Raw genomic sequence first — 18010 nt, 5'->3', positions numbered from 1 at the left:
GAATCTTAAACTTAAGTTTATATTATAGCAATAGTTCATACACTGAAGTGAATGAAACATAGAGATTTTCTTTTCAGTTGACTGAACTGGTGGTATGACAAAACCTGAAGAGGTCTGATTTCTGCCGAGTAATTTTTCAACTTATTTAGTTTTTCTTTGCTCGACTCTTCAATCTTTCCCAGCTTTGCTGGTGTGCAACAACACAAGTTTGAATCAATAAGCAGGCTGGATAGAAATCTTCTTCAGGGTGCACGTACCTCCCAGTCGAGAACGGAGGCTTGCCACTGGGCGATTTTGTCGATGTTCTCCAACCGCCTCTTCCTCTCATTGATCTGCTGAGTGACGTTCCGCATTACGGCCAAAGCAGCTGCCACGTATCGATAGTCGCTACAGACACAAGGCATGCGTAATTACTCGGGAGTGTTACGGGCCGAAGTTATGGCTCTTGGAGTTCGTCCACTCAAAGACATATTACGCTGCATTAGTGAGGGATACAGAGGAGCCTATTAAAGGCAGCAGTGATAAACGCCAGTGAGTGAGTGAGCGGGGTAAGTCTGCTGAAATACAGTCAAATTAACACACAGCTATTTAATTTTATTCAGCCGTCTCTGTATTCACAGTAAGGTCTGACAGCATCTATGCAAACTGAGCTGGATTTATCCCTCCGGCTAAGATGCGCTACGGATCCAATCCTCACTTCGGAAGATAACGTGTGCGCGTGTGTGTGTGTGTGTTTGTGCCCCAGTGTTGTGTGAACAAGTGAGACAGACACAGGCCTATATCTGGCAGATTCTCCACAGCTCTCAAACAGTGAAACACTGTGATCTGGCAGGCTTTTCTGGCAGAGCTGGCACCTGTCCCTCTCTGGCTGAGAATGCTTGGTTTGTGAATGACCTGGAGCTGGCGGAGACACGCCGCATTACTTGCACAGGGTTTCTGTGGGCTCACATGGATGAGTTTGCACATCTGGAAGCTCGCATTATGCATTCTGGGAGGGCTCGAGGGTGCATGTGCAAATGTTTACATTGCCCACACCGGCTCCTGCACTCAGCATGTAGTTTGTGAAAATTGTAGCACGTAGCAAGAGGAATCTGTTAATATTTACAGTTTGGGCTGCAAAAAAAAAAAAAAAAAATGCTCCTGGAAAGTGCCATCAAAACAAAACGCGCAGTGTGATTTTTCCAAGTCAAGATGCATACTGTTGGCTCTACATCTGCTTCAGCACAAGCAAGGAGAACTACCGCCTCGGTGTAATGAACTCAACATCTGCAGCAGGAGCATCTCAGAACACAACGCATCAGTGCAGCTTGTAAAGCCATGGAATAACGCTAAAGCAGACGGTACCTGTGGTCTTGTGCTGTGTATTTGAGGAGCTCGGCCAACTGTAGGGGATATTTGCAGATTTTCTGGACAGGGGTGAGCAAGAAGCCGTCTATAGCGATGTCAATCATTTGCTGGAGGAGGCGACAAGCCTCGAAGAAGTGCTGATACCTGCCATCCCTCATCAGTTTGCTTAACTCCATGCAGGCATCCAAGTGGTTGTTGCAGTATTCTGAATAGATCCAGAATCCGTCTTGCTGCAATGTAGAGGAGGAGAGATTCATCGTCAGAGGAAGTGAGACGGTAAGCACAATTAAGCAGACAGCCGGACTGCCAATATCTACATGAAGGCAGTTTTAAGTTAAGGATAACGACAGTTTTAGCTTTAACTGTGTGATGGTTACATTAAGACCCTGAGATAACTTAGCTCTAGTTTATGCATCTAGAAATCCGAAGAAACGGATGATCTTTTGCTGGACCATCCCTGAAACTGAAAGTCTAATCTTATTTCTCTGTGAATGTACCATCTGGAAGATTTACCATGTTGCACTGACGACAACACTCTTCAGTGTGGACACTGTCACTGAGAAACGTAGCCATTTGCTATTTTCACAATTAGCGAAGTCAGAGGAAGGACAAAAGCAGCAAGAGGCTTCCAGACAGAAAGCAGAACTTTCTACAGAGGTTGTTACTTTAAAACAAATAACACAAAGCTGATCGTAATACAGCTCAGCTGCTCAGTTTCATCCTTTTGAGTAGTTAGGGCCTTGTGCTAGCGATGGTAATAACATCAATCATCCCAATGGCTAATATCAAATGCCAAGGAGAGCCGTCTTTAATGTCAACGTTGTAATTATTGTGCCTTTGTTTGAAAGTAGCAGTAAAATCCTGTTTAACTGCAGAACTGTGCAGCACAACAGCTCCCTCACAGTGACGCTGCTCCTAAATGGCAGAAAGTCACCCAAAGCTGAATGTATAGTATCGAACCAAGCCCAGAAGTCTGGCCTGCAGAATTTTTTTACCTCAGTAGAGGAGCCCGTTTACTGCAGTTCCCATTTTAAATGGCGGACGTCGCTCTAAATTAAATCTGCATGTATTCAGCAACTCATAGACAAAGAATAAAAATAAAATAAATAAGAGAAGAGCATTCCCGACATAAACTGAACTTCAAAGTTTTACTGTACTATTTTTAGAAGACGATAAAACATTTTGGAAAAATGACTCCCTCTGTGTTCATAAACCAGCTGCTCTTTTGGTTTGATCAGCGCCGCTCGTTGACTGAATTTACACAACAAGACGGAAGGACATGAAACCAAGCGTGAGACCCTTGGATTATTACAATAAATGAACAATTTCACAATATTACATCCAAACAATTTCATCTCAATTATTAACCACTGATTGTTATTTTGGTATGATGTGGTCAAGATAAATTGCTATCTTGTAATTTGGTGCACATTACAGTCACTATGTGTGTAGAGAAAAAAGTAAAAAAGATGTTAATGATTCATTATCGTTAATGCAAAGTAGTTGTAGAATACGCTGTAAGATGTTTTGTGATGCAAAGGGCCTGTATTTTTGGTAATCAGACAAAAAATGGGGGAAAAAAATACATCCAGCAAAGGGTGTCAAGGTCAGGGTCAAACCCCAGACAGCGAGCTCAACCACATGCTGCTGCTCTCATCACTGCATTCGTAGGTTTTTAGAAGCGGCTCTGTATCGTTGGATTGTTTTTAAAAACACCTCCTAAAATATATTCCACAAACTATATTAAAACAGTTAAATATTCTAGTGATGCACTGATAAGAAAATCTGGGCCAAAATTGATAACCAGTATTAATAATAATCCTCTCACAGTCCTCTGCTGCATCATTATTACTGTCACATGTAACACATGGCCTCCTCCTCCTGAGACACAAAATGGCAACAAGATGGAAATAGAAATCAGTTGTTAATGTCGACCCGGGTTTACTTATTGGATTGATACAGTATGCAAAAAAATGTCTAAAATCAACCAACACAGATGCTCATGCCATCCCTCAACTCGTATAGAAAGGAGAACAATTGTTGCTATTAAACAGAAACTATAATCAGCTAAAATTTGCAACAGAAAGCTTTTCAAAGCCGATGAAAAATTGGTCCCAAAAATCTCAAAGACCTCCTCCTTTTAAGCGTGAACAAAAAGAAAAAGAAAATACTCACGTGTTCTAAAAAGCACGGCCCGATTTCAGAGAGGTGCGGTTCCTCTGTGTTGTACTGTTTCTCCAGATCTCTGACAAAGCCCATCTGGAAGCGGTAGATGTCCTCTATGTTTCCAAAAATGACCTTGAGCTGGTCGTCGTTGAACATGTCCACACGCTTCCTGCACTGGCGCAAGTAACCCTGCAAAAATAATAACGATGATAAAAAAAAAAAAAAAAAGAGGATAACACTTTTAAAAAACACGAGTTTCACATGTTTCTTACTCGGAATTGTGTGAAGGGATTGTGACACGGCTGCTAGTGTTTAATTAAAGGTCATGATGCTTTAACATTTAGTGAAAATATCAAGATGTCAACTTGTCCAAATAATCACAGTCAGATTTCATGTCTCTGTATGAAGTCAGTGGGGTTTTGAAGCTGGAACACCCCTCCACATCACAACCTTTATGCAGAGTGGTTCAACTAGCACGAGGTGCAGAGGTGAGAAGGTGAAATTTATGCTTTGCTGCAACTATTTTTAAACATTACGCTTCATCCACAGAACAAGCAAAGGGCATACAGAGGATTAGGCCCAGATGATTAGATAAGCCAGAAATGTGCATGAGAAACCACCCCAAGTCAAAGTGGTTTATTTATCTGCTTTATCTGCCGTGGAGCTGCTGCTGCTGCTGCTGCTCTGCACACATGCAAAGGCTGACGCTGGCTCTTTAAGAAGAACAAAATTCAAACCAGAACCAACCTGTGTTTATCTGAGTGTATTGTACTACAAACTATAGTTTTTGTTAATCAAACAACAATCAGAGAAAAACAAGAGGGATTTACTGAGAGCTACAAGGTTGTGTTTTTTTCTGTAAAATCAATCGCACACTCACTTTAGAGATATCTTGTGTCATGGTCGTTTTCTGCTTGTTGCGCTACTTTGCTGTAAAACATTATTTATCGAGATAAAATCTAGAAAGCAAGCTTCCACAAACACATGCTTCTGCTGACATCACATCAGGAATGAGGCAGCTAATCTAATGTCTTTTAAAGACATACATTTTTCCCCTTACCCCATGGCAAAAGACTGCAATGAAACACACTGTTTGTGAAGAGGACCTCTACCTCCAGACCGACTAAAAGTCACTTTTGTACCATAGCTTTTTCAATGTGGCTGAACAGCGAGATTATTTTGCCTCTTGTGACGTCATTGTCCAATATAAATGCATCAGAATTGGTAGTTTTGTTTCCTCGGCGTACTTCTTATGAACCGTATTGTGAGATAAACTCACTCGTTATTTTATAGATTCACATACTTCAGTAAAAACACAACAAAGACAAAACAAGTATCTAGTATCTTTAAATTATGCGACTGGATGATTAGGAATGTGGTCCAATTTTAAGTTTTTAATCAGATTTTGATTTAAATGGCACTCGGGAAAGGCCTTCTCGGAGAAATTAGAATGCACAGAACAAGGCTGAATTTTATAAAGCGCAAAATTCAACTTTAAACCTCAGCACAACTAACGAGATGTATTTGCTATAGGCAGCCAAAACTATAGAGTGGTCTCACGTGTTTCTGACAAGAGGAGTCTCAGCTCTGGGCTGGTTTTTTTAATCCAAAGAAAAAATATGATTAAATCAGATAAAAGTGTGAATGTGGGAGTGTGACTGATTCTTAACAGATCTTCGTGTAGCATGAGCGAGCGTTCTCTACATCTCACACCTGCTTTTGTTTATTCAGCTTCTTGCAAACTTACTACCTCCGCTGCTCTTACTAGTACTATTAGGAAACGGTGCGGAGCGCTGGTGTTTGTGCTGCTGGACGTGTTTCAGTACCTCACAGATGTCCTTGAGGTGTTTAATGTAGTGTCTCTCTGTGCTCATGATCTCGTTGATGACGTTAGCCCTCATTTGGTCTCGGTTTTGAAGGGGGGAGCCCAGACACAGGCAGTCATTGGTCGGATCTAGGTGCCCGTTCTGCACCTCGCTGGTCCCCTCGGCCGGCTCTGCCGCGCCGTCCTCCTGGTTCACCCACAGCTGAGGACAAAACACGTTCACACACAGAGCCGCTCCGTCAGAGCTGCTCTTGGGTTCAACGCACACATGTGACGGAAAGCGGTTTCACTGAACGTATTTACACAGCACGCTCCACACCTATTAGCACCACAAGATGTGCAAAAAGCCTACGGATGAATTCAACTTTTATTGCAGTAGCATAATCTCACATAAAAAAAACAAACATTTTTTCCATGAAAACATGTGTAACACAGTTACTGGCATTGATTCTGTTAGCACTTTGCGAATGGGAGAGCACCTACTCCTCTCGTTACATTTAGAAAGGTTGGGGCGTCCAGACAGAAAAATCTTTGACCATTTTTATTTGTACAGTTTCTCTACATCACCCAGAGAGTCCTGGCTCCTCACTAATGCTCACTTCTCTTCTGCTCAACCTCCCAGGTTTTCTGCAGGATTTGGGGTTTGGGACTAAAGATACCCTTGAAAGAAGGTTGATTTTGTGTTAATTCTTCATTCAGTTTGGCATCATTGTCTTACTTAAAGACTCAATGTCAACACATGTTCAATGTTCTGGGTGGCTACATAAAATTTTATTCAAAATCTCCTACTATTCAAGGTCTTTGGAGTAGAAAAAGGCCCACAAGATCACAGACTCTCCACCATACTTAACAGTGAAAATATGTTGCAATCTTGTGTTCGTTCTTTGTTTCGGGCCAAATCCAACTGGGGTGGTTGTTGTCAAAAAGCTCAATCTTGGTCTAACCAGAGCTGAGGTTAGTTTAAGGTTTTTATTTGTAATGGTATGACGGAAAAAGGCGATTTTTCTTGAACACCAACCAACCAACAGGTTAGCAGGTAGGAAGCATTTAATTAATGCCACTCTTGGCTACAATTTATTTATTTATTTTTTATAATTAAGCTTTGGAGATTCACTAAAACTACTCTGACCCTTTGGTTAACTTAAAAAGTAATTAATAACTACTTGCATGTTATTTCTAGGATGGACAGTTTTCCAGATTAAGTAAATTCATTCAATTTCGAATTCAACGTATTATTATTATTTTTTTTTTACAATTTGGGATTATGTTACTCCATTAAGAGTTGAACTTTATCAAATACTTTTTTACCCAGTTTCACCAATGGCTCCAGTAGGTGTGGAGGACACTGTATGGTCAGCATTATCATTATTATCATTGCATGTTAGTATCACAAAATTGCTGTAATTTACATTCACACATTTGCTAAACATGTATCAGTCACTTTTCAGCATGAATGCACACACACACTATATATATATATATATAAACTATTTCCATTACTTTTAGAGAGTTTCACTAAGTTTGCACAATAAATAAGTCTTGGGTTAGCATCTCAAAAAACGTTAGGTACATAGTGCCAATCATACTTCAGTCCTGTGAGATACGTATAATACAGTCTTTATTGAAGCTATGCACACCATTTCCTTACAAAACTCATGCAGCCTCCAAACTCGCACTTCACAGACAGATCCACATGTAAAGCTTATTCCAGTGTTTCACTGAGGGGGCCAAGTGAGCATGGTTTGATTTGCCCAGCAGCCAACACCTGATGACACACAGTTTGCCAAGAGTACATCAAAGAACCGACGTCCAGAATGCCAAACACAAAATGGGAAATGTAGCGCCACAGACAAGCAGAGTGACAGGTGGTTGAGCACTGACGAGAACTGGTAGCGCAGCAGTACGACTGAAAAGTAGTCAGAGTCAATAGTAAAAAAAGTACTGAGGAAAAAAAATCGTCATGTTTGATGTAAATATGCGTTACAAAATATCATCCTGAAATGACATTCTTTCACATCAATATGTGAGAATTTTACTCTAGGCCAGTAACAGGGCATTTCACACAGTCTTTACTTTTGACTCATCGGTAGCGCCTCTCCGTTGTCCCCGTTGAGGAATGATGTGATAACGCCATGGGTACATTAATGTCTGGTAATGTTAAGGGAACGTTGCGTGGACAGACTGGAGCGGGCGGGTGAGCGGGCAGGCTGGATGGGTTGATGGAAGCTGAGGGGAAAAAAAAAAAAAAAAACGCACCTTTGACGTGGTGTTTTGGAACCGTGGAGTTGCTATGGGGTTGATATAGAAAACCTGTTTTGTTTGGGGCTGAGGAGGGTGGGGTTCCACCTTGGAGAGAGAGAATGACAGAACAGAGAGATACTGTTTGGTTGACAGTCACTCAGCCCGTCTTTCCTGCCCTCTCAGGAGTGAATATGGAAGGATGGACAGGTGGGAATGGCCATGAGAAGAGTCTGGAGGGGAGGTGGTCTACAGTGGAAGGACTCCAGCTGCGGTTCAGCTGCTGCCTTACTTACGTACTCCAACTTCACTGGGTTAAATATTGCCTACATGAACATCTAAAGATGCATAGTGCTCTGCCTTACCAAAGTATTTGACCACATTGTGAAATTTTGCATCGTACAACCACAAATTTCAACGTGTTTAAATAAAATTTAACATGTTAGATCAACGCAAAGATGCAGCGATCCATCGGGGTTCAAGCTCTATGCTGGAAGATGAACCTGTGAAAGACCCGTCTCGAGTCTTTCACAGCCTCTTTCTTCTAGGCTTACCCCATATGCAGCTACTTCCACCTTCCCATCAACTCTGAAATGTGTCTCAAAGGAAAGACGTGTGTGACGCTAGTTTGACCCCAGATAATGTGCTCTACAACTACGCCAAAAGTTTGGGTATTTTCTGGGGCTGTTTCACCTACTAAGTTGTTCTAAATGTTCTACAGGAACTTTCAACTTTCTTTTAACAGTGGCTTCATTTTTGCCACTCTTCAAACAGACCAGATTTCTGGAGTGTACAGCTAATAGCACAATCACATTATTTGACTTGAGCTGTAGATCTCTGCATCTCCAGAGTTACCCTGCTTCTCTGAATTATGCTCCCCCTTTCTATCTGAGATGATGGACTGAAACACGTTCTACCTGACCGCTCTGCTGGGATCCAGAGTATTTATTCTCTTTACTAAACAGCTCAGATTAATAAATTACACACAGATGCACTCGATTTATTTATAGTGTAACTTCAAGGGGTTGCAAAAGATTCCATTTCGGAGAATCAGAGTAAAAAGAACTGAATATAAATACTTGCGATATTTTGTTTTTATTTTTCTTGTACAAAATGAATGAAAAAAAAAAAACACATTTCTTCTGCTATACCATCTGCACAACTTTGAGCCGGTCTAACACATTTATGTTTATTAAAGTTTGTGGTTGTAAAAGACCAAATTTTGAAAGGTTTAGTAAAAAAAAAAAATACTTTGCTTACAATGAATATAGTTTGCTATGAGAAAAAAACATATTTCAAAAAATTATTTCAAAATACGTTTATAAGATTGTGTTCTGTGCTAATCTTAATTTGAAAGCAGCACAAATTTTTAAAAATTCTCTATCAAGGTTTTGTTAGTTTCAAAATGGACCAAGTCTTTCCTCTATCTGGCTACATGCCCTTCAAATTAACTAGGAAAGTTTCAAAGCTCAACAAGGAAACGTATAAACCACAATCATTTTGTCAATTTTAAATTACACACTTCTCAGCCATAACATTATGACCACCTGCTTGACATCGTGTTCATCCTCCTTTTGTCACCAAAGCAGCTCTGGCCAATCTAAACACTGACGAAGAACATCGGTGTTGATTATTATCCATGCACCCTGTGGAGAGTTGAGGTGTCTTTTTAGACATGTTTCTTACAAAACACATTTCCTTCATATCTAGCTAGTGTAAGCTGCTTGTCCCGGCTTTTTTGTGGCATACAGATGTGTGTTTCAATATCCATCAGGGCATAGAGCATTAAAAAAACATCTGTATCATTCCAGGCTGCTTGTTTTCACACCACTGACATATTACTTAATCACAATGTTTTGGCTGTAAGGTGTAAACTGATAATTAAAATCCTAGATAGTTGCAAATAATAATAAAAAAAAACAAAAAAAAAACCACAAGTTCAGATGTTGGCACCAGACTAAACTGAAACAGTCTAACGGGGAATGCAAGATGTTAGAATTATCACAGCATCGGCTCCTGGAAAAATAATTTCATTAAGGACAGGAGTTGAAGGTAAAAGCCAAATAAAACAAGAACCTCATTAGCATCTTTGTTTTATTCTTCTTGGATACAAAGATGCTTAGCTAACTGTTCTCTAGTCTCCTGGGCATCGTGTATTCCTAAAATAAACTAATTCAAAACTCTGTGTGCGTTTAAGTGTGTTTGACGTGACTGTGCGATTGCGCGTCTGTCCCCTCCGCTCTGTGCTGACGCGCTCACCGTTTCTGTGAGTATGAAAACATGTCCGCCGGGTCAAAGGTTCACTGGCAGCCACAGCTGCCTCAAACTCACCCGTACAAAGCTGGCGGGGAACCATCCCTCCTCCTCATCGATCTGGCCCCACCACCAGTCCTTGTTGGAAGCGTCCAGCACCTTTATGACGTCGCCGGCCTTAAACGCCAGCTCCCGATCCGCCATGGTCACGTGGTCCCATACCGCCTCAGCGTTGACAACCGAGCCTCCACTTATCAACTAGAGGAGAAAGACAGGGGATCTGCTTTGTTTTATTCTGACTACGTAAAAACAGTGCTGTGCAGCAACAGAACACGGCTAAACAAAAATCCATCAATAAAATGTACATTTTAAACAGCACAGATATCAAACTTAATACTAATTTTAAAACAGTAATACGCCTCGTTTCGGCCTCAACCTGTGAAGCCTTTTTTGTTGAGATTAATAATTGATGCACAACTGAATGAGGAATCCAGTGACAATACAGGGATTGCAATGCATATACGACACCACAACAGCAAACAAGGTGCAACAAAAGAAACACACAAAAAGGGCAACGCCATTAATGGGGAAACAACACCTTTCAGAGGCATCAAACCCGCCTCTACATGAAGGTTGTAATTGGCTCATTATGACATTGTAATAATTACAGGTGTTAATGTAACGTAACAGCTAAGAAGCAGAACAACATGAAGAGATAACCTTCCATGCTTCCGCCAGGGTCGTGTTGTTTTGTTTGCAAAACCGTCTTCAGCAATCACGGACCAGTGGCTCGTCAGCTTCTATGTATTGATTACCAAATCATGAATAAATAATGTGTACATCTTGTCGTAGCATAAATAAACAGTAGCAGCGCACAGCTGTGTGCAGAGCCTGGAGCAGTGCAAGATATAACAGTGTTTCACAAAGTCATTCGTCCTCATTTGTTCGCCCCTTGAATTTCTTCATACCTTGTCATGTTACAACCACAAAGTTGAACTGATTTTGACGAGGTTTTGTGCCATAAAGAAAAAAAAGTTTGGGAACCACTGAGCTTAAGTTTCTTTTATAGCAGGGGTGACAAACTCATTGTCATATCAAAAACCTGAATGTTCTTAAAGGGCCGGTTGGGCCAGAATATATTGACAGAACTAATTAAATTGTTAAAATATCAATAAATAGCTGCTCCTCCAGGATTTTATTATTGTTTTAGTGTTTTTTTTCTGCAACAAAAATTTCATATTTTGTGGAGCCAATTTAGAAATTAGGAAGGAATTAGGAATTTGTATGATATTTGAGCTAATGTGTGATGTGAAATGTGACTTTTTATTACATACCGTATCAATTATGGACTATAACTTGACCTCAAGTAAGGCTCCTGTCACGTAAACTTAATGTTTTTGACCAATTTTGAGAACATTTGAGATAAAAATAAAAAAGTTTTTTAAAAATGCAGAGATTTGTTGATTTTGTGTGAATTTTGCAGATTTGTGAAAAACTGGAAGAACGTGTTGATGTAATTTGGAGTCTAAAGGGCCACAGAAAAAGCTGTGGCGGGCTGGATTTGGCCCCCAGGCCTTGAGTAGGACGTGTTTTATAGTCTCATCTGACCAAAGAGCCCTCTTTCAAATGTTTGCTGGGTGCAAACTGAACCTTCTTGACTTTCTCTTGACTATAACTTTCCCCTTCACTAGCAGTCAATGGATTCTCTAACATCAGCTGTGTGTTTCTGCAGTTTTTCTGCAGGTCAAAGTTTGAAGTATCTTTTACTGAAGTCCTGCTAACCTCCTTGGTCATCATGATGCTGCTCGTTCCTTAACATTCCCCAACACACCTCTCATACCTTTACAGAAAACCTGTACTTAACAACAGGTGCCAGAGTAAGTCTAGTCAGGTTTATTAGTTTAGCACATTTCACCATCAAGGCAGTTCAAAGTGCTTCACATGACAAATGGGGCTGGGCACTAAAGCACTACTTTCTGTGGGTCGATCACACAAACTTCCTATAAAATACAATGGTGTGTGGTTACAACAGGGTTCACCTTAACCAAATATCTTCCATCTTTGATTGAGTTTTTTTTAAAGGGTGACAGAAAAATCCATTATTTTGACAAATTACACACAACTGACCAAACGGTCAGTGACCAGAGTATCATCTCTGATCTGGACGCTATCCGAGCGCTGATGGCGACGCGCTGAAGGGTTTTAGACAAGAGGCGTTGGAGTGGTTCTTTGGAGTGGTTCCTTCTGTTCTCCCACTGGAGGAAATGTTTTGGGGCATCAGGTAATGTTCAAAGAGTCTTGTCGAACTTCTGACCACTTTCATTGGTGAAGTGTTCCCCGATTTCAAAACTCTCACTGCAGAGAAAATGCTAAACGTAATTGATGTCATCGTCAGCTGTATTTGATTGACGACATGATGTAGATTATCTGTTCAGCTTGTTGAATATCAACTAAACAGGATGAAAATTAAATGCAAATGCCAATATTGTTTTAAAAATTGATGGGTAAAAATACTGGATTTTTTTTTTTGACACCGCTAGTCAAAATGGCAGACAACATAAAAGTCTACTGTGACCTCTGGGTTGTAATGTGATAAAATATAAAGTACGGACACTTTTGCTGGACATTTAAAAAATATCAGGTAGAGTAAGAGCACTGAACCCAGTAGGGTGATGCATATTCTTTAGGGAACTTGGAGAAGCTAAAGGTTTTTCTTATTAAAGAAAGACTAGGCAGCAGATAATGTTCTGAAGGCAGAACTGGACCTGACATTGTCAGTCCACGGCCTCGCCATCCATCACACTGACTAGTCAGCTTTCTTGCTTTGACAACTAGACGTCCATGCATAATTGCACATGCAGAGCCACACTTCTCTCTTTGTATACGTTAACCCTGTTTACGGCCCTGTGAGTTGTTTCTAAAATTGTTCTCCCTGCAGTAGTGTTCATCAGCATTCTCCAGTTTGTAACTAACTGTGCATCCATTCCCTGGGGCTGTGGGCAGAGTAGCCAGGGCTAACCGAGCCTGACAGGCGATGCTTAAGCTCCAGGTAAGGAGTTATTAAAGGCCCGGAGACGACTGTGTCCCATGGATGGGTATGAATTTTGCTATATTCATTCAGGCTCCGTGTTTTCTTTTTTTAATCAAAGAAGCTCTACTTCCTTTTATGATTTAGTTTCATATCTCTAGTACAAAAAAAATTCCCCATTAGCTCTCAGGCTTCACAGAACCGCCAACCCGTACAGCTGCAGGGGATATAAGCCAATCAGGGCAGAGGAGTGAACACAAGGGGAGGCATCCACGCCTGCAAGGCAAGGAATGGCTGTCGTCATGGTGACAGATGAGGATGCTTCACTGATGCTGACAAAGATGATGGGATGAGGCAAGGACACTTCAGGAAGCGCCAGAATATTTCCAAATGTGGGGAGTGAGCGAGCTGTCACAAACAAAGAGTGAGCGCTGAACAAGCGTGCAATCATTCTGTTGTGCAGCTTTACACACTCGCAAACCTGCCGCACTTCAGTGCAAAGCTCGGTGACGTCTGATGTCAAGCTTCAGGAAAATGCTGACATCGAGCAGGTAGGTGTAGCACCTACTTTAAAGACACCTTTGGACAGATGTATACAATAGATTAGGAACGACATGTTACTCTCAGGAATAATAACCTTTATCAAAATGTAAAGTTCTTGCTTTTCTAAGGGGCTCAACAGGCAGTTTGCAGCAACAAGTGGGGGAGGGCAAGCATGTCTCAACTCAACTTTAAGCTGTGGCCACTCTGATACTTCATCCTGTCGTTGGGACTGTAAAATCAACGTGCCTTAAAGAAAAAGTAGCAATTTTGAAACCAAAACCAGAAGCCTGCTGTACATTGATACCTACAACAGATCAGATTTGCATTCAAGTCAGTCTTGCCTCCTGCGTTTCCACTGCCACTTCATTTTCAACCCCGTTCAGCACAAGCACAATCTCTCCAGTCCCTACCAATTGACAGGAACACAGAAAGAGAAAGTGAGGCAGAGCGTTTACTGCTGAAACCCCCGACCCCATCCCACCTCACTCTCCTTTGCGTCTTCCCTTGATCTTCCAAATAAGTCCTGCACTCTCCAATATATTGCATCCCTTTCCCCCTTCTCATGTCTGAATAAATTAAAAGCCTTACATAATCAGTCTTCCCCAATCCTCTAGAACACCCCCATATCTAGCCCTAGCTTGATCATTTGGCATACGGTAAACACAAAGATAAAGCCATGCTCATTATTGCTTGTTTGTCTATCTGCTCTTGTTGTTACAGAAGCAACATCAAACATCAGTGAGCCAGTAATCACTCTTAAAACTGCAAATCTTCTATTTGGGTCAATGCAAATAAATGCAGAGAAATCTGTTCCCACACACAGAAGCAGATGACAATGCTTTCTGTTTTTTTTTTTTTTATTTTTTTTTTTTAGGCTGGCAAATGTGTTAGAATAAAAAGCTGATTCATTTTCTTGTATCATCTTTGCAGCTCAACACATCAGCATTCACCGCACTGGCAGATCCACTGCATTCCAACATCACTCTGTCTCCGTCCACAGCACAGCTGCACCAGAACACCTATAGCATCCCCGAGCAGACGCACGCGTGCCTCAATGTCCGAGCCTTACCATGTTGGTGGCGTGCAGCTGTTCGGTGAGAGTATGCATGGAGAAGTCCGGCTCATTCAAATCATCGTAACTGAATCCCTTTAGGAAGCAGCCGAGGTGACAAGCGGTCCTCCTTAGACGTCAACAAGACGCCGTTATCCCTGAAAGAGGTTTCTCTACCCCGACGCACCAAGTGAGTATCGCGGTCCGTCCTCCCTGTGTCTGCCAGCCCTCTTATGTAATACACTTATACCCCGAGTCTGGGAGCCAATCAAAGATGCTCTCCTCAGAACTGGTGAGAAACACACGCACATCCTCGCACAAAACGCTCGTCTCACTCACTCACTCGCTCTCACACCATCTGCACATCCACACTTCTGGCTGCACCGCACACAACCCGGCACAGCTCTATCTAAAGGTACCTGCCCTGGAGGGGTTACACATTCAGCGAGGAACAAGGGAGAGCGCCCAATCAAAACCAGCAGTCAGATGCTACTTGTCATGCTAACATGTGAACACATCTGTAATTAGGAAAGGCATCAGTGGTAGCCATGACACCTGCAGTTGTTGTTATGATCTTGTGTCTTCTGAATATATATATATTTTTAAACAAGTAAATGTTTTGGGCCCTGTGAGGTCACAGCTAAGGAGGATGTTTATGTGATCTGCCACAGGGACGACAACTCCTGCCCACATGCTATGGCATGTGATGAAAGTATCTGTGTTCAAGGCGTCGCTAGCAAACTTCTCTCTTTACGCATACAACCTGATGGGCTGATGCTTAGTGGAGAGCAATGGCCTCAAAACTGAAGGTTTCATTTGCCTAAAGATAGTTTTCTATTTGTTGACAAAACATTTTAATAAATTTGCAGTCATAGTGGCAAGTGTACAAAAGTGTTTGCAACTGATTTTTTTTATATATATATATATATATATATATGTGTGTGTGTGTGTGTGTGTGTGTGTGTGTGCCCAATCCTTCTAATTCTTCTGAAACACAAATGCAGAACTGCTCCTAAAATAGCTTTCTGCACTGATGTTCACATTTGTATGAGGCAAGATGGGAAATCCACTTATATCAATGTGTGTTTCTGTCAATTATGGCCAGAAAACAACAAAAAGAAGCTTCACATTCTTTAAGACCAGGTTGTTTGCACAATCAAGATCACATAAAAATACCCTCTGCTGAAAACCGGTGGTAATTTTGCCACAGAAGATATAAAATGAAACTCTTTGTGAATGTTTTCTGTATTTACTAAGTGAAATGAAATATAATCATACATGTGTTAATTTTGTTTTCATATAACTAAAAGTTAACGAAGTATATATTTTTTTAAACTACATTGAGCAATTTAATAAACTGATTCTTACCTGCTAATATTTTTTTTAAATAAAACGAAACACTTAATGTGATGAATTTGTCATCATTTATTGGTTTAAAGTTACAATTCTGAGGAACACCTTCTTGAGTCAGGAGTTTTCTGTTAGCTAAAATAATTTCATAAGTTCAAACTATTCTCTTGAACTTCTGAATAACCCTGAAAATGTTGTGTGGGTGTATAAACAGGGGGAAACTGTGACCTGAAGCAAAAAATAGGTGCACATTTTTCCCATCTGAATTTGATAGCCATGTTTGCATCTGCATAGTGCACTCTGCTTTGTGAAAAAGTAAAGCAAATGTATGAAATTGACTTAAAAGTATGAGCCATTGCACTAAGTTGTAAAGTCCCTCCCACAAAAGTTTCCAAACAAAGCGTGGCGTTTCATTTGTTAGATTTCCATGCAGATATTCAAAACATAACCACTTTAAAAACACTGCTATCCTAACCCTCAACTCCAGGCCCATCAGAAGTAACAGCAGCAAACTTTCAGCATCTTTCTTCTTTGCTTTTGGTGCATTTCAATAAGTGTGCAACATCACCACATAAAGGCTTGGCATAGTTATTGAAAGCTTGCAGGAAATTTTGTAGATGAATAATGCTATCTTGAGAAGTGTTTATGGTAACACTTTATTTGAAGGGGTGTGAATAAGACTGACATGACACTGTCATAAACATGACATAACACCTGTCATGAACATGAACAAGTCTTTATGACTGTTGTCATGTAGTGTCATTCGGTAAATAATTACACTTTTAATGCAAAGTTGCATTGAAAGTCCATTAAAAATGCCAACTTCGCATTAAATTGTCATTATTTACAAAATCATGCAAAGTTGGCACTTTTAATGGACTTCAAATGCAACTTTTAGAGCAACTTTGCATTAAAAGTGTCATTATTTACCGAATGACACTTCATGACAACAGTCAGACATTCATAAAGACTTATTCATGTTTATGACAGTGTTATGTCAGTCTTATGCTCATCGCTTCAAATAAAGTGTTACCGTGTTTATTAAGGATGAACAATGATTGTTAAAAACAACAACAACAAAAAAACAACCTGTGAGTTTATGTGCCTCCCTTTCAAGCAAAAAATAATTTACAAGCATCAAAGAAACTTGAGTTGGTAAGGCACCAAACTGGGCTTTAGCCCAGGGGGACATTACCTCCTAGACACGGCCCTGCATACAGCACTTGCCACTTAAGCTCAGAGGTGAAAAAGACAAAGCACTTTAACTTGAGTGTGAAACAGCACATACAGTAGCTTTTAAAAAAAATCCTTGCCAGTATATCTCTAAAAATAGCTCTGTCATGGATGGCTCTGGGACAGGCTTTTAGCATATCTATTTCTGACATTCATTCAACATTCATGATACCTGCCTCCAATCCTTTTATTACACTACAGCAAGAATAGGATAAATGTGTTTTACCCCCCTCTCTCTATTATCACAACCTGACAAGCCTTTCTACTCAGAAGATGCTGAGCCTGAGACAAAAATTAATATATAATTCCACACCTATATTCATCACTATAAAATGAACAGGTTGCACACGGGTGTCAGGTGGAAGCCGTGCAGACTGGACAAATGAGAATATTGGGGGCTATGAAATGGGAGCTGAGTTTAGCTGAATCTAAAATGGGGGAAACCTGGAGTGATGGAGGCCCTCCTTTATTAGGCCCAGCCCTGCCCGCTGTCGGTTACTGTTCAGCTGAGATCACAATGATCCTCCAGAGCAGCCGCCTGGGTCTCTCACTTGCAACGCTATTTGCTACAAATATCACATTAACTTCTGCACAGAGATCACTGAGCAGCTATTAGCTGCCATGTTGTGAATGTGGCTACGGTGGATCATAATAGAAAAGAAGAAGAAGAAGAAGAAGAGGGGGGGGGAAGCAAGTCCTGACGCAGCAGTAGGACAGGGTTGGAAAATCTGATTCCATGTTCATCTTTAAGACAACAACACTGCATGACAGATATTAGAAAACACAACATGGGGGAGAGGAGGATCAAAATATTTGGGAGCTGTGTACGAGTGATATGAATTTCCAGTTAAGCACAGAAAAGGTAAGAGCATCACAGACCTGGATCCGCACAACTACAGCCACCACTAGACAACAGCAGCTATCACAAACGGTGAGAGGACACAAGACATAACGAAGGTTTAGGGGAGAAGGGGGG

The 18010-nt window shown here is 40.9% G+C and overlaps 1 protein-coding gene across 10 annotated transcripts in view; it reads right to left on the bottom strand.

The window, feature by feature from the left end:
• LOC106964869 (rho guanine nucleotide exchange factor 9) overlaps window positions 1-18010 on the bottom strand; it is a 56510-nt gene that overhangs the window by 9020 nt on the left and 29480 nt on the right. For 8 of the 10 annotated variants that reach the window (XR_001428518.1, XM_015060622.1, XM_015060626.1 and 5 more), the window contains 6 exons: window positions 9908-10087; window positions 7595-7684; window positions 5340-5540; window positions 3523-3702; window positions 1345-1577; window positions 258-387 (listed from right to left, as the gene is read on the bottom strand). Coding sequence is in view for 9 of the 10 variants with exons in the window: in XM_015060622.1 (XP_014916108.1) it covers window positions 258-387; window positions 1345-1577; window positions 3523-3702; window positions 5340-5540; window positions 7595-7684; window positions 9908-10087 (1014 nt within the window). In the remaining variant the exon portion in view is untranslated. Of the gene's footprint in view, window positions 1-257; window positions 388-1344; window positions 1578-3522; window positions 3703-5339; window positions 5541-7594; window positions 7685-9907; window positions 10088-14469; window positions 14756-18010 lie in introns of those variants that run through there. The other 2 variants (XM_015060629.1, XM_015060623.1) reach the window with 2 other exon arrangements.

The sequence above is a fragment of the Poecilia latipinna genome, unplaced genomic scaffold (genome assembly GCF_001443285.1).
Source record: "Poecilia latipinna isolate Pla-1442-1.1 unplaced genomic scaffold, P_latipinna-1.0 Scaffold1731, whole genome shotgun sequence".
Lineage (NCBI taxonomy): Eukaryota > Metazoa > Chordata > Actinopteri > Cyprinodontiformes > Poeciliidae > Poecilia > Poecilia latipinna.
This window is presented reverse-complemented; position numbering and strand designations above follow the sequence as displayed.